Source organism: Chelonoidis abingdonii, chromosome 10 (genome assembly GCF_003597395.2).
Source record: "Chelonoidis abingdonii isolate Lonesome George chromosome 10, CheloAbing_2.0, whole genome shotgun sequence".
Classification (NCBI taxonomy): domain Eukaryota; kingdom Metazoa; phylum Chordata; order Testudines; family Testudinidae; genus Chelonoidis; species Chelonoidis abingdonii.
In genome coordinates, this window is record NC_133778.1 from 44,220,346 (window position 1) to 44,237,308 (window position 16,963).

Below are 16,963 nucleotides of genomic sequence, written 5' to 3' on the forward strand. Positions count from 1 at the left end.
TCATGGAGGGAGGGTGGCGGTCCGACCACCGCGCTTTTTTTTGGCCCCTCGGCCTGGGTCTCACCCGAGTTCCAAGGGGCGGGGGAGACTGTGGGAACTATGGGATAGCTACGGGATAGCTACCCATAGTGCAATGCTCTGGAAATCGACGCTAGCCTTGGTACATGGACGCACACTTCCGAATTAAGGTGCTTAGTGTGACCGCATGCACTCGACTTTATACAATCTGTTTTACAAAACCGGTTTATGTAAAATCGGAATAATCCGATAGTGTAGACATACCCTGTGTTATAGAGGCTTGGGCTGGAGCCCAGACTCTAGGACCTGTGAGGGTTCCAAAGCTCGGGCTACAGCCTGAGCCCGAATATTTACAACATGATTAAACAGCCCCTTAGCCCAAGGCCGTGAACCCAAGTCAGGTGGCACAGGCCAGTCGTGGGTTTTTAATTGCAGTGTAGACATACCCTGTGGTATACAACAAAGGTGCCTTTTGCAGAGGCCAGTAGCATTAGAAAGCCTTTGTTTTTCAAACTATCTTTTTGTTAGCATTACCCTTTTTTTTTTTAAACCAGCTGAGTCACATCTTTCTCCGAGAGAAATATTGTAGGTTCTTGTAGCCTTTCTGGACAATAGATAATCTGGAATAAATTCCTGTTTCCTTAGATCTCTTCTGGTTTCTGTTTGGAGCAGAAGATGCTAGAAACAGTTTCTTTTTATCATTGAGAAGGCATGGATAGAGGAGATTACAATGCTAAAAGAAGAAGGAACAGGATTTCTATAACAAAAAAACTTTTTTCCAAAATCAGGACCTAGCCCTCTCATCCATGATTAGTCTCTAATGTTCTCTGAATATAAATATTATTTCTCTTATGATAGTCAAACAGAAAAGTAAATACAAGTTTTATAAAGATCCTTGGTCCAAGTCACTAGACAGGTGGCACACCTAGAAGATCTGGTCTAGTTTCTGAAAAAAACCCTGTAAATTCTGAATTTAGACTGCCTCTGTATCACAGTCAATTTTTTCTGAGCTGATGAAAATATCTGTGGATCTCTCTTGGGTGAGTTTTATGAAGAATTCTTTCAGTCTAGTTTCTCTCTACAGAAATCAGAACCTTAGAAAAGAAATTTCCTAGTACAAGTGCAGAGCCATAAAGTTTTTCTGGCTAAAACACATAGGTTCATGATATGTGCCAACAGTTTTACAGAAAATATCAGTTAAGACTTTGGTGATCAGAGGCTTAAGAAAAATTTCCAGGATACATTTGTAGTTTGGGTTTGTATCTTTTTATGTGACATTTAAATCTTCATTCTGTGTAGGCTATGAAGATGCCACTAGTTCAAAACTTTCCATTTTATGGTCCAATACAGCTGGTTTTGATCTGTGTGAATCTGCAGATGACTTCTTTTGTTGAGGAGATTTTTCGGGGGAGGGGGAAAGGATGTCTAAACTTGTGTGAAGATTTTCTATATCCCTGAAGAGAAGTGACGAAGCTGGAGAAATTCCTTCTTCCCAATTCTCATGCAGCTGTAAGTGAAGAAGGAAAGGGAGTTGTTGGGAGAAAATAAAGGGCATCTGCTGGTATCTCCTTTGTGGCATGACTCTCTTGTAACAAGTATAAACCTGAAATCTAGTATTTTGGATTTCCTCAGGTAAGTAAATCTCCTGGGAATAAGAGACACTTCTCTGGTCAAAATTTTGCAAGCCATTAGGGTAAATACTGAATTGATTCTTTTGCTTCAAGGTAGATAAAAAGCAGGAGAAAACAGAAATTTTGAAATGTGGGGTAAAAAGTGTGGATGATAAAATGCAGTGCTACCAGGCAGATGTGGACATCTATAAAGCACCAATAGGATATTAATTAAAAGCAATATATTGTTCCGCTCAAAAATAGACACTTGAAAATGTTCCTAAAAATTATCTCTGGTTGCTTGGCTTTAGTAAAGGACTGGCATAACACCAGCGCGATCTTACAATTTTCACTGAAAATTTGATCCACTCTTGCTGACAGTAAGTTCGGTTTTTGTTTTTGTTTGGTTTTGAGGGCTTTTTTAATTCCATTCAAATTTATACTTACCCTATAGGCTTATCTGGGTTCTTTGGCCAGAATGATTTGGGTCAGATTCTGATTTCCGCTACACTCATGTAATCTAAAGTAACCACTTTGAAATCAGTGGAGTTATTCCAGATTTAAATAAGTGAGAATGAGAAACCATTGGAGCTATGCCAAGTTACATCAGTGTAACTGAGATAAGATTCTGGACTCCTGTACTCTTATTTTATTCAGTAGGGATAAAGACAGTAATTTTGGAAATACGTAAGCAAAGCTTTACTTCTCTTGAGGAAAATGTCATAGGCCAAATTCAGGTCGAACATAAGCTGGCATCAACCTCGGTAGGAGCTGTATCCATTTACTAACTTCAGCACCCTAGTGTTGAATTTCCTCTACGTGTATTCTACTATTCCAGAGCAACACAGACTTGAAGAAAAAGATTTCTGTAACTGAAGTGAACTTTCCAGTTTGGGAAATGATGGAGGGGGGTTGTGCACCCCATAATATCGATTAACACAAATATTTTTTCACAATGATGATTGTATTCATTGTTTCTTGATGACTCACTTGAGGGATTCAAAAGGAAACCAGCCACTACAGTGAGGGAGCATACTGGATTCCAGTGAGGTATCAGTTCATAACCCATTCTCCCTAATATTTTCACTCAGGAATTGTGATTTGTTTTTCTGGGTTTTTTTTCCTTCACTTGTTTGGAGCAGTAATGTTCTATATATGACGTTGTGAAATTGTGTTAGTGTAGTGAATACAGATTCTCTTACAGCTCTTTTTAAAGATACTACAATTAAGTAGCATTTAATAGCGCTTCTTCATCCTCACCCCTTGAAGCTTCTACTCATTCTCTCTTTTTTAAGTTGCTCTTTTATGTAATAATAATTAACTATATGGGCTTTGAGAGTTCCTCACTTCTTTCCCCTTGTCTCAGATGTGGTTGGAGGTCTGCACTTTTTCTTTTTCTTTGTATCTGTTTATTGGGGGTTAGGAGGATAAGAGGCTTAATTTTAATATTTTAAAATCAACCATTTTCTCTTCTCCCATTTAATCTATGTTAATATGAATATATTCATTATAATATAAATGCATACATAATTAAAAATAATTCCACTCTGTCTGGGAGACCATTTATGAGGATTCAGGTGGTGTGTGTCTGGATCCAAGAAAATAAAACACACCATTCAGAAGGGCTCCTCCACCACTTCCAGCATGTGCATAATTCAAAAGTATGCCTGTTTAACAGATTAAGCAGATAGGATCATATTATGGACACACTGCATTTTTCCACCAGTGTGTAAGATGGCAGATCTGATTTTCAAATGGTTATGTTGGCTGTAAAATCTCTGGCTATTTCTGAGACTTCAGTCATGTTCATGGGTACCTGCACTCTAATACGATCTTTTAGGGGTTCTACCATTATGCCATAAATTGTCAGCATGATCTAATCTTTACTGTGGTGGCCCCTAAGATATGAAACTTGCTCCTCCCAGACATACACCTGAGGGCAACCCTACATGTCTAAAAACTCTGCTGCTTCAGGACTGTTTTTTGTTTTAATCATGAATGGTCCCACTTTGTCTCTTCAGTACTTTAGTCACTTTTGATTGGTCTATTTCCTGATGCTGCTAATTATATTGCACTTTATGTGCTCCATGGGCCCACTACTAACTAGGTGTCAAGAAACTAATGAGGTAGCAATAATCATGAAAGAGGGGGTTCCCTATTCTGGGCTGGGATCTGTGCCTGCATTTTTTTTTCGGCCAATGATGATGGGTGCCATAAAAGGACTACAGAGCTTCTTGAATCCTCCATTTCTTCTCTAGGCGTGTTTGGATTAAATCTCAGTATGTTGATTCTTTCTTGGAGATGTCCTTCCTCTTACTGTCTTCATCTCTCTGTTAGGGTTTATGCTCAGAAGGAAGTAGCTGTGCAAGTCCATAGAATGCTACCATGGATGGTGTATCTTTAGTCTTTGACACATATAGTGCATATCTTCTGTTCAATATTCTCTTCTTCCAGTAGCTTCTGTGACAGGGTCAGGCCAGATGGCTACAAGAGTGTGGTTGAAGGTAGAAACATTAGCTCCAGGTTAAGCAGGTCCCTTTCCCTGTGTAAGATAACAGGAACTATTCCAGAACACTCAGGAACTTTCTAGAACTAATTAAGGCAGGCAAGGTAATTAGGACACCTGTAGCCAATTGGGAAGTTAGTAGAATTAATTAAGGCTAATGAGAACACCTGACTCCAATTAACGTGCTAAGAGTCAGGTGAGGCTGTTAAGCACCTGACTCTAAGGCCCCTCTGATACTATAAAAGGGCTCACTCCCGTCAGCCCAGAGGGAGCAGAAGTGTGTGTGAGGAACTGGGAGCAAGAGGCATGCAAGAAGCTGAGAGTGAGTAGGCATACTGTTGGAGGACTGAGAAGTACAAGCGGTATCAGACATCAGGAGGAAGTTCCGGTGGTGAGGACAAAGGTGGTGTTGGGAGGAGGCCATGGGGAAGTAGCCCAGGGAGTTGTAGCTGTTGTGCAACTGTACCAGGAAGCACTCTGGACAGCTGCAATCCACAGGGCCCCAGACTGGACCCCAGGGTAGAGGGTGGACCCGGGTTCCCCCCAAAACCTCCCAACTCCTGATCTAACACAGGAAGATCTCTGAGGCTAGCAAAATCTGCCAATAAGCATAGGACCCACCAAGGTAGAGGAGGAACTTTATCACACTTCCTAGAAAAGAACATATATGAGAGACCTAACATGTTTTAATATATGTTAAAATATAACTATAGTAAAAACAGAAACACTAAAACAGAGAGAACAATTTTGACCATTGAAAAAGCAGGAATCAAACTGGGAATGAGAGTTAAGGAAAGACTTACCTTGTTGGAGGATTTAAACATGCTTGGTTCCTAATGGTTGCCACTTTCCTGACTGACATGATAATGAGGGACTATTCATTGTTCCTTGATGGTGGCAACTGAGTCACAGAAGAAGGCTATTTCTTAGTATTTCTCAGTTGTATGTAGCCATTATATCTGCTCATCTGAATTTACTGAGCATTTATTCCATTAAAATGGATACTGTACACTGTCATTTGCAGTAGATGATTAGGAATTATAAATAGATGATTTCATGGTTGTACTAACTGCTTACTATGCCACTGCTCATATACAGATATAATGGAGGGATACACAGTAGTGTATTTGATAAGCAGTTCTAAAGAAAGCCAAGAGATTAATTTGAACTATAAATCTTATATTAGACCAATGATTTAAATGTGATATAAAGATTCCTGGTACTTTATTCAGTAGATGAAAACAGTTATATAAAATGTTGGACTCTAGCTCTTTTCATGAATCCATATTTTTACACAGATATCAAACATGTCTCATTTACAGGCTACATTTAAAGGATGGATGGATATTATGTATGCAGCTATTGATTCAAGAGCTGTAAGTACAATATTTGTTCTAAAGTCTTCTTTTCCTTGTATAGACTCTGAGTTCTAAGTTTAACAAAAATGAGTGAGTGAGTATGGCAAAATTCTGCTAAATATTAATTATTGTAAACTGATAGCAAAACTCCCATTGATTTCAATAGGTGCAGGGCAAAATACATTATAATAAGAGTGCTAAGGTACTGTCCCAGGACAGAAGTATTTTGGATCTTTGTGTTGTGAGTTGCTGAGTTTTCAATGAATTGTTGACATGGAATATTAGTGGTGATTTTTATTTTTTTGCAAAACTTGTTTTGTAGGTACTGGATCAACCTAAATATGAAGACAACATATACATGTATCTTTATTTTGTCATCTTTATAATTTTTGGATCTTTTTTCACCCTGAATTTGTTTATTGGTGTTATCATTGATAACTTCAACCAGCAAAAAAAGAAGATAAGTATTTAAGAGTCTCTCCTCTCTGTCCTAAAGACAATATAAGACATTGCTTTTTTGAAGTCATAAAAAATGTGGAATGATTGTCCCAAGCATTTATTCTCATTGAACAATTGAAAAGCATTATTACATAAAAGATACAGTACAAGATACAGTATGTTATAGCTTCACAGTAGTCCAGGTGATGAGTGGAACACATCCTTTCCCTTCCCCCCCCCCCCCCCCCGCCCCAAGTTATTTAATGTTCTGTCGATATTCCTTTCAATGTAAGTGAAGGACTAATGCATTCTCACTCCTGGCCACTTCATACAAACTCTTTATCTGGTTGCACCATTTATTCTAGGCCACAGTACATTACTACTTTTTGGCATCTCTGCATATTTCCACTAATGCCTCAGTGATCCTGAACCTTCTAGAAAGCCATGACAGCACTGGACATTTGGGATAGATTCACAGAATGACATAAGCATCTAACTGCTACTTTAGTGCATAAATCCCAGCACCACTGGGATTTACAAAACCTGCTAAACTTGTAGGCACCTAAACTTGCTTGGATTTTTGCAGTAAAAGTTCTCTAGGCCCCTATGTTGTTGTGTACTGCAGCCCCATGTCAGGTGTCTGGATGCCTAAGCCACAGAACAATGCATGAACCAGGAGAAGATAGGCATTCCTGCACCTAACTTGCCTGCCAGGAATCAATCCAGTAAATGTGTCCAGAGCTCACCTACCGGATCAGGCCCCTATAGGTGGGCTTACACAAAATGATGGGGGAAGGGGAGAGAGGGAGGAGCACTCTTATAACTTTTAGCCCACTGGTTGTTAGTCACCTGGGATGTCAGACCCACAGTTCAAGTCTTCCCTCTCCCCACCACGTATGGGATCAGCAGAAGAGATTTGAGCTGTGATCTGCCATAGACCACTGGGATTTAGGATACTCTGATATGGGGCTCCTTCATTCTCTCCTTTTCAAGCTATCCTACTGTGGATAAATAATCTTTAAAAGTTGTTTGGAGCGGATGGAGTGGATCCTAGCTCCTCTGCCTCTCTGGTGAGTGCTCTAACTACCAGGCTACAGCATCATTCTCATGCTCTCTCGTTCTGTCTCTGGCCCAATGATTCTTTAATTATTTATCCAAAGTATAACATGTTGAAAGGGACAGACTGTGGGAGCCCCACACATCAGAATCCAAGTTCAAATCCCTTCTCCCCATCAAATAGAGGGGGACTTGAACTGCGGGTCTCCCACATCCCAGCTGATTACCCTAACCACTGCGCTAAAAGTTATGAGGGACATTCTCCTCTCCCAACTTCTTGCTCAAATGGAATAGGCTCAAATGCCTAACACAGAGAGGATTTGCAGGTGAGAATCCCAGGCAGAGGGAGGTACCTCCCTGTAGCCCAAATTTAGGCACCTATCTCCAAGAAAGAGGCAGGGCTTAGCTCAAGCCCCTCAGCCTGGCATCTCCCACTGGCTATTTTAGGTGAGGAACCGCCCAACAATGCTGCCTTTTTGTGAATCCCATTCTGAGGTGCCTCTCTCTCCCCATTTGTTGTGCAGAGAACCTAGGTGCTGAACTCAGGCTTTGTGAATTCCAGTAATTTTCTAGGCACCTAAAGGTTATGCATGGCAACACTCAGCATCATCCCACCTAAGTTCCTATGTGTGTGGGAAGCTGGGATGTGAATTTACAGCACACTAGCATGCTGTGCACTAAACGTCTATGTGGACCCTCCTACCACATACTGACAGTTCCCTAGTATGCACTGGAATACAGTAATTTTTAATGCATAGTAGCATGGACCCTAATTGCATGGCATGCTAGTGTGCTGTAGATTCACACTTCAGCTTACTGCGCAATAACTGTTTGTGTAGATAAGCCCTTAGTATATCTTACTCTTAGCTAGCTAAATATATATATATTACCAAATCATTCCCTTTTCAGTTAAATATTTCATTTTACCTCAGTGCATTCCCTCACTTTTCTTGGGTCCATGCTGATAAGGGCAGACCTGAAGAAGAGTTTCAAGAGGTGTGCCTGCAATTCAGGGATATTCCTGAAATACGATGCACGCACCTGCTACCTCTTTTGTCTGGAGAAAACTCACCTCCCAAGAGGTGTAAAGTCTGACATGTTTTTATTCCTCAAGCCCTTTGAGTAAGGCTGTCAGAGAGAGCATTGGATTCTGGCTGGCACACCATGAATGGCCCACAATGGCTGTCTTCAACTCCCAACCTCTCCACCAGTAGCCTCCTGAAGTCAATCTTGACTCTGCCTAATAAGGACTCCACTACAATGTCTGAATAGAAGCTAGACAGGACATAGGCATTAAAAGAGGACCACTTCAGTGCTGATGGCATTAAAATCACAATTTTCAGCTCCAGTCAGTCTCTTCCAGGTCTGAACAATCACAATTGAAGGACTCATCTTTTTCAAGGCCCTCAAAGACCTTGGGATCCCAGTGCCAGTATTTCGTTACCTAAGTCAGAAAATAGTTTTCCTTCCAGTACCGATATCTGAAAGACACTGGAAAATTCTGGTGCTGATACCTTGATGTTGTCTACATCCTGAGTGGTGTTGACATTTCAGGAGTGCCGTAAGAAATGCCTTCACTGAACAGAACTGACTTTTTGATTTCATGTTGGATGCCAAAAAGATTTCTCTCTAGCTCCCTGGAAACATAGGAAGAAGAGCAAGTATGCTGAAAAAGATCCCCCAGCATTAAGGGGAAAGCACCATAGAAAAAAGCAGTAATAGTACTTATCTTGGAAGAGCACCAATTGGGCATTGACTCCTCTGGATCCAATTTCAACCTCTCCTCTCTGGTGCCAAAGACACCATCAGCATCTCCTGCTGATAGTCTTTCCCTTATCAATGTTGTTTCCTTGGGCTCCTTTCCCAGATGTCTTCTCCTCTTCCAAGAAATCTCAGAAGAGGCAGACTTGGTTCGTTCAGTTACGCTGATTCCTTCCTACTGCTAATTCCACCTCCCATTTTGGGGTTTGTATGCCCGAAGACCATTTCTTCCCCTTCAATGGACATCAGACAAAAGGCCTACCCATCTCTCTCTCTCTCTTATATATGGAAGAGAACTCAGTCATGGGACAGGAGACCCAGGGAAGAGGAGACCTGCTGAAGGCAGGATGGAGAAAACCACAGGGAGTAGGACAGGTTCCTGTGATAGGGCCTGTAAGAAGCGTGGAGATCTCTGAGGGAAGAGCACAGAGTCCTTATGGAGGGGAGGCAGTGGGAAACCTGCTGAGAGGAAACAGCATAGAGGAACTCAGCAGGACTCAGGAGTAAGGGCAAGAGCACAAAACGTCAGCGTAGCCCAAGAGGAGCAGAAGAAATTGGCTTGGATATTTATTTGGATTTACAGCTGGACTTTTGTTACCCATAAGCGCCTGAACTTTGGAGGTGATCTGGCTGAAAAGCTGGGCCATGGAAGACCCAGACAAAGACAGGACAGCATAGAGCCAAGGAAGTGGTCAACAGGGGTTGTTAGACGTGAAGTCCTGTGCAACACCCATTCTCTGCTGCTAGAGGGGGACTGTGGAGGTGTGTGCAAACACTAACAGGCACCCAAAAAACAGATCTGTGAGGCAAAGAGTCTGTGTTTGGGATACACCCTTCTTGTCACTCCTCTTTCTTCCCAATTTTGATATGTATGTCAGGAGCAAAGAACCAGCTCTACCACATTCCCCACTTCTAGCCTGGAAGGACATAACAGTGGACAAGTAGGTCCTAGATGCAGTAGAACTCAAGCTGGTCAGGATTTTTTTGGATAAAATGTGTTTTCATCAATGTTTCTCAGTCCCAGGATTAAATTTCTGGTTAGAGAGAAACTCACCCCAGGTTCACGTCTCTGCATCTCCCACATCCCAGATGAGTGCCCCAATCACCAGGCTATAGAGTCTATTTCTCATTCTCTCTTGCCCAGTGTTATTTAATTATTTATACAAATGGAACAGCTCCAACAGGAGAGATTGAGAGGCCCACGCCAAAATAACCTATAGCATGATGCCTATGGCACTCATTGGAGGGTGTGGTAGACGTATATTCAAGTCTCTTGCTCTGAAACAGGCAGAAATGGAGATCTGAAAGGTGGCCAGCTGGAACTCAATACATATATTCACTCAACATTACTACAGTACTAGATTTAGCTTCACAGTTTGATGCCAGGTTTCGCAGAGCTGCTTTACCATCTTTTTTACTTGAGAATTCCTCAGCCCATCAGTCCTCTCAGCTACACTGAGCTTACCAGCCACCAGCGAATGGAATTATGCACAGGTTCCCTGAAGAAGAAAGAGATTACTTACCAGTAGCTGTAGTTCTTTGAGAGATGTCTCTGAATATTCAGACTCTCTACTCAACTTCCCTTCTGCCTCAATTTCCTATCCATCTTGGACTGTGAGCAGATGTGACTGAGGGTCACACCTCTCTTACATAACTTTGGGCCATGAACATTGGGGATGCAGTGGCAAAGTTTTTCAGAAGGTTCTGGATCACCATGGTGCAGGTACTTTGAATCCCATGACTGTGAATATGCACAGGTATTCCTCAAAGAACTAGTTTCTGGCGAGTCTCCTCTCTTTATCTATAATTGCTTGTGTCAGAGTCCTTCTCTTCCTTCATCCTACAGTAGGAACATCGAGATCTGTAAGCATTATTGTACAACCTATGAGGAAACAAGGAGGTCTAGTTTTAAGAAGGGTGAGGGAAGTAGGGTGCAGGGAAGAATAAAACTGACAAAAATAGTGGTAAGTAATTGTCTCTTGTCCTTTGTCCCTTCCTTATTAAACAATAAAGATATCCAGAACTGCATGAGAATATTGCAAGCAGTAGATTATACATTAAATGACTACTTGTAAAGAAAAAATCCCCATTGTTTGAGAATCAGGCCCACATCATAATGGGTTACAGAAGAGTGAGGACTGACCCTGATAGCAACATTACAAATGCTCACAGCCATTGCTTCACCCCTTTGTGCCCTAAAGGTGGCTAAACTTCTTGTTCAATGTGCCTTGACCCTGAAAGAGGTTAGGCATTTTACTCATTCGTGTGGAAGTGCTTGAATTTGATAGCCTACCTAATATTGACAGGATGTTAGTGCCTTGTCTTGATACACTGGGACCTGAAACTAAACCCTCATGAGCTTAATAGTTAATTAAACTCTGTTACTTGATGCCTTTAATGCATGTCTGTATTTAACTCTGCAGAGAGCCAGTGAAAAAGTAGCTGATAGTAACACGTCTCCTTTGATCTCCTAGTGAGGATGTATTTATAACGTCTCCACAATAAAATATATTATAAGAGACACTTATTTTCCTTGTAATCCCTTTTCTCTTTTGAATGTGAATAAATTTTTGAAAGATTATTCATGTAAATGTGGTTATAACCAGTTTTGATCTCATTTCCTTACTTTGGAGGTCAAGACATCTTTATGACAGAAGAACAGAAGAAATATTACAATGCAATGAAAAAGCTGGGATCCAAGAAACCACAAAAACCTATACCTAGGCCCGGGGTAAGAATGATTTACTTTAATCTGTAAAGACTAGAAGGTCAGTTTAAAAGAAAAAAAGAATTAGCTTGTAAGCAGTTTATTTAGAGTTCACATTTGTATAAAGACTAGATATATTATCTATAAAAAGCTCATGTACAAGTTATCTTTAAGGTAACTGAAAGTGGAAAATTTAAACACATTAAAGAAAGTACCTTTTCCCTCTGCTACCATATTTTTCTTTTTTATATATGTAAAGAGGAAAAAGATCCAGGAATCTGAACTCTATTGTATGCCCCTTTCCTGTGAATGATACTAAATCATTGCCATATTGTCTCATTGTAACAGTTTTAAGAAGAAAAATTGTCAGTTTAGTAAACAGTAAAGAACATGTATATATTAAGGCTGGGATTTTCAAAGAAGCATGAGGGATGTAGATGCCCAAATCCTATCAAAATTCAATTGGAGTTGGTTGTCTAAGGCTTTTAGGATACTTTAAAAATCCTATTTTATATTTTAACAAGTTATAGGTGGAGCTTGTGGAAACACCTGTAGTTAGTTACCTAACACTTCCCATTTTAATTCCCTAATTTCAATTGCTTATAACTTTGCCAAACTTTTACCGTTTGGGTTAAAATTTCTCATGCTTGCTCCTTACCTCGGGTTGAATTTTTCTCGAAAGCATCAGCAAAAACAGTCGATGCAATTTTCAGAGTTTGGAGGTAGGGGGGAGACAAGAACTTTTACCAACATTAAATAATTTGTCCAGTAATTTTTTGGAAGAACTCTAATATTAGAAAGAATTCTAAGGTTGCAAAGTCAACCACTCAAAAATTAAGACATGCCAGAATCAAAACTGCCAGAATCATGCAACTTTAATTCCCCTCCCTTTGTGCATATGCATTAGGTAGTCTTTAATTACATGATCACAATCTATTCTTTCTACATGACCCCTGCCTCATTCAATGCACAGAACAGACAGTGAATGAGAGGGTATCAGAAAGTGAAAGGGTGTTTAAGGTAGTAAATTGGGACCCAGTAGAGCTGAACTCTTTCAGCTCTTCCTCAAACTTGCTGTGTGATGCTGGGCAAGATTATCACAACATGTACATGCAAGGGAGCTGACAAACTCTAATATTTGTATTATTAATTTGACAAGGCTGCCCTTTTACTGAAGTTCTATACACTGTGTTAAGAGATTTTCTTGCCTTCTTCCAGTATAATATAGAATAGAAAAATAATTGTAAGGTGTGAATTGAATGGTTCTTTTTCCCCCTTCCAGAACAAATTCCAAGGCATGGTATTTGATTTTGTGACAAAACAAGTATTTGATATCGGCATCATGATTCTTATCTGCCTTAACATGGTCACCATGATGGTAGAAACAGATGATCAGAGTGACGAGATGCAAACTATTTTACAGCGGATTAACCTGGTGTTTGTTGTCCTTTTCACTGGAGAATGTGTTCTGAAACTGATTTCACTCCGATATTACTACTTCACCATAGGCTGGAACATTTTTGATTTTGTGGTTGTCATTCTCTCCATAGTAGGTAAGAATTATTTCTTAAATTAAAAAGAGGTTAAAATATGTGGAAGATGAAAATTTACTTAAGGTGCTTCATGTTTGGCTTTTGCTATTGCAGTGCTTACAATTAAGTTGTTCAGCTTTTCATTTTCCGTAACTTCATCTAAAGTAATCATCAAAATTCTTATATTCAGTCATCACCATAGTATCTGACTATATTAGGAATAATTTGTATGAGAGAATTGATAAGAACATCTTCTATTGCCATTCTCAGTGTCGGAAATTATCGACTCATGAACTATCATATCTTTTACATAACCTATTGTAAACGTGTGGACTCACCCCCGCGGCACCTCCTGCTGGTTGCTTCGGGGAATTAGCTCGATTCCAGCTACGGAGTTCCCTCTGCAGGCCGGTGATCCACCTGTCCTCTGCTGGCACCGGGCCCCTCCCTGGACCTCGGTGCCCCTTTACCTGGGTCTCTCCCCCCCGTCCCAGGGGAACCCCACCCCACTATCCCCACTTTGCCTCAGTATTGGCTACTGCCCAGTCATTGTCTAGCCCCCATGCCCTGGGGCAGACTGCAGTATCAGCCACTCATCATAGGCAAAAGGGTTTTGGCCTGGCTGCCTTTATCCACCCTCTGGCTGCCCCTCCGCAAGCCCAGTACGTTGGAGGCCTAGAATTAGGCCCTGCAGCCTGGGGAGTTGCTGGCCTAGGGTTTCCCAACTCCTAAGGCTTTTCCCTAGCCCTGTCTTCCTCTAGGTCCCCTGGATGAGTTCCCAAGCAGCCAGGCCTGTCTCTCTCTCCAGTCAGAGTGAGACTCTCTCTGCTTCTGGCTCCCCTGGCCTTCTTATACAGCCTTGTGGCTCAGTTTGGGGCATGACCCCCAACTGCAGCCACTCCCGCCATCAGTCCAGGCTTCTGGCTCCAGCTACGGCCCCTTGCCAGGGCTGTTTTAACCTCTTCTCTCCCAGAGCAGGAGTCCACCCTGCTACACATATATTAAAAATTTAAAGTAGAACCTATACAGTACATTTACTTGACATATGAAAAGTTAGTAATCATATAAAACATGGCCGTATGATTTGGAAGTCTTTGCAATCCTCCACCATTCTGATAGTGTAGTACAGAAAGAATAAATTGCTGTAAAATATTTCCCCCTTACTTACTAACTGTTTTGTTTTTAACAGGTATGTTTTTAGCAAAGGTGATCGAAAAATATTTTGTCTCTCCCACCTTGTTCAGAGTTATCCGACTTGCCAGAATAGGTCGAATCCTGCGTCTCATTAAGGGTGCTAAAGGGATCCGTACTTTGCTTTTTGCTTTGATGATGTCTCTTCCTGCGTTGTTTAACATTGGTCTCCTGCTTTTCCTGGTCATGTTTATCTATGCTATATTTGGAATGTCCAACTTTGCCTATGTTAAGAGGGAAGCTGGGATTGATGACATGTTCAACTTTGAAACTTTTGGCAACAGCATGATCTGCCTATTTCAGATTACCACATCTGCTGGTTGGGATGGCTTGTTAGCACCAATTCTTAACAGTGGAGAACCGGACTGTGATCCTAATAAACCTCACCCAGGAAGTTCTGTTAAAGGAGACTGTGGTAACCCTTCAGTTGGGATTTTCTTTTTTGTCAGTTATATTATCATCTCATTTCTAGTTGTAGTAAACATGTATATTGCTGTTATTTTGGAGAACTTCAGTGTTGCTACAGAAGAAAGTGCCGAGCCCTTGAGTGAGGATGACTTTGAGATGTTCTATGAGGTTTGGGAAAAATATGATCCAGATGCAACCCAGTTCATGGAATTTGCAAAACTGTCTGATTTTGCAGCTGCACTTGATCCTCCTCTTCATTTACCAAAACCAAACAAAGTTCAGCTTATTGCAATGGATCTGCCCATGGTGAGTGGTGACAGAATTCACTGCCTTGATATCTTGTTTGCTTTTACAAAGCGTGTTTTGGGGGAAAGTGGAGAGATGGATGCACTTCGAATACAAATGGAAGAACGGTTTATGGCATCCAATCCTTCAAAAGCCTCCTATGAACCAATTACAACCACATTAAAACGAAAACAAGAGGAGGCATCTGCTGTCATTATTCAGCAAGCTTTCAGACGTTACCTTTTAAAACGAACAGTAAAACAGGCTTCATTTGCATACAACAAAAATAAAATCCAAGGAGGGATTGGTCAATGTATCAAAGATGAAATTCTTATTGACAAGTTAAATGAAAATTCATTTACAGAGAAAACAGACATGACCACCTCAACACCAGTTTGTCCACCTTCCTATGATTGTGTAACAAAGCTAGTAAAAGAAAAACATGAAAAGGAAGACAAAGATGTCAGAAAGAAGGAAAAATAAAATGCAAGGAAACAATTCTGTTTGTGAAGTTGTTTACAGCCTGTGAAGGTGATGTGTTTGTGTCCACAGGACTCCTTTAGGAGGTCTATGCCAAATAGACAGTTTTTAAAAATATACTGTATACATAAGGTCAGTGCCTATAACAAGACAGTGACCCCTTGTCAGTAAAGTGTGACTATAATATGGGGAAACAACCTTGACTGGAGGTTACTATTTTCACTACCAGCTGACACTGCTGAAGAGGAGAGGAAAAAATGGCTACTCAGACTGTAGGTACCAGTTAAAGGGGTGAAAACCAATAAGTTTTTGTGTGTTTAGCATAAAATAATACAGTAACTGTATCCACTGTTTGCATTTCAACTGCCACATTTGTCGTATTTTTACAAAATCTGTGTTGGTGGATTCATCTTTTTTTTAATCATGTTTATTATATGTAACTATTTTTGTAAATGGGGTTTATGTTGGGGAAGGGGTTAAGTATTACTTTACAGGTATGAGAACCAGGTGTTCTATAATATGACTCTCTAATATACACACAGAAATTATTTGCATGAAGGCATGCTGCACTTATAGATCATGCATGAAAAAGCATTAAGTCACAGAGAACAACAGATTTTTAACTACTCTGTGTTTCTGGGAGGGAGTAATAAATTCTGAGGTGCTTAATTAATGTATTCATGTTGTGTCACATCAGACGAGTCTTTATATGCCTGTAAAGTTCTCTATAATTCACAAGAATAGAACAGATGGATTATTTTTACACAGACCATTAAATCTCAGCAAGTGCAAACTTCATTGTAAGGTCTGGAGTCTAAGGTTTTATGTCTTTGTCAAATGGTTTTCTGTATAAAAATATTAAAAGAATCTGCCCTAGAAAACGGAATTGACCAAAACGAACCCTTTATAAAATTGTTCTGCTTTATCCTGCAGTATTTTTTGGCCATCTTCAGCTCTCAGTAAGGTTGACATTGTATATGTTAATGAAATGCCCTCTGTAATGTAAATAGTAATTTTAACCTGTGGTGCATGTTTGAGCAACCAAATAATGACATGAGCACATTTATTGCATCAAATATGTACCACAATAAGTGTAGTGTGCAAGCTTTCAATAGGTAAAAGTATGTATTCTCTACCATTATAGATAGTTTGGATGCTATCAATGCATGTTTATACTGCCTATCCTGCTCTTCTTTCAACAGTCCAGAATTCTTTAATTATGGGAAGCCATACATCAGAGGTAAAGAGAAACAAATTGCTCAGCAAGACCTCATTTCTTCACATCATTAAGCAATAGTTTGCACCTAATTTAAGAGCTTTTTTGTTTTAAATTTTTTAATCTTAAGTGAAAATATATGGTGTATAGCAAAACTGTACAGATGTGTTGCAAACTGCTAAACCTGTTGAAAATAATGTGGTTAGAATTTTATAAGCAAATATAAATATTGTAAAAAAAAAACCATTTTATTTTTCAGCATTATGTACATAAAATAAGAAATGAATTTTATCTTCAGGTTGATGTCACAGCCATTTTTATTACTTTCTGACCACCGCACTTTTTCATGGAAGAACTTCAGAAAATAAGAAATGAAGACAAGAATGGGTAGTTACAG

At 40.1% G+C, this 16,963-nt stretch overlaps 1 protein-coding gene across 6 annotated transcripts in view; it reads left to right on the forward strand.

Annotated features, from left to right (window-relative positions):
• LOC116819303 (sodium channel protein type 1 subunit alpha) overlaps positions 1 to 16,663 on the forward strand; it is a 198,241-nt gene extending 181,578 nt beyond the window's left edge. For 3 of the 6 annotated variants that reach the window (XM_032770943.2, XM_075070140.1, XM_075070141.1), the window contains 5 exons: positions 5,457 to 5,510; positions 5,815 to 5,952; positions 11,374 to 11,478; positions 12,737 to 13,007; positions 14,176 to 16,663. In XM_032770943.2, coding sequence (XP_032626834.1) covers positions 5,457 to 5,510; positions 5,815 to 5,952; positions 11,374 to 11,478; positions 12,737 to 13,007; positions 14,176 to 15,353 — 1,746 coding nt within the window. In that variant the 3' untranslated portion in view covers positions 15,354 to 16,663. Of the gene's footprint in view, positions 1 to 5,432; positions 5,511 to 5,814; positions 5,953 to 11,373; positions 11,479 to 12,736; positions 13,008 to 14,175 lie in introns of all 6 variants that reach the window. The other 3 variants (XM_032770938.2, XM_032770940.2, XM_032770939.2) reach the window with 1 other exon arrangement.
• Positions 16,664 to 16,963: the final 300 nt, after the last annotated feature.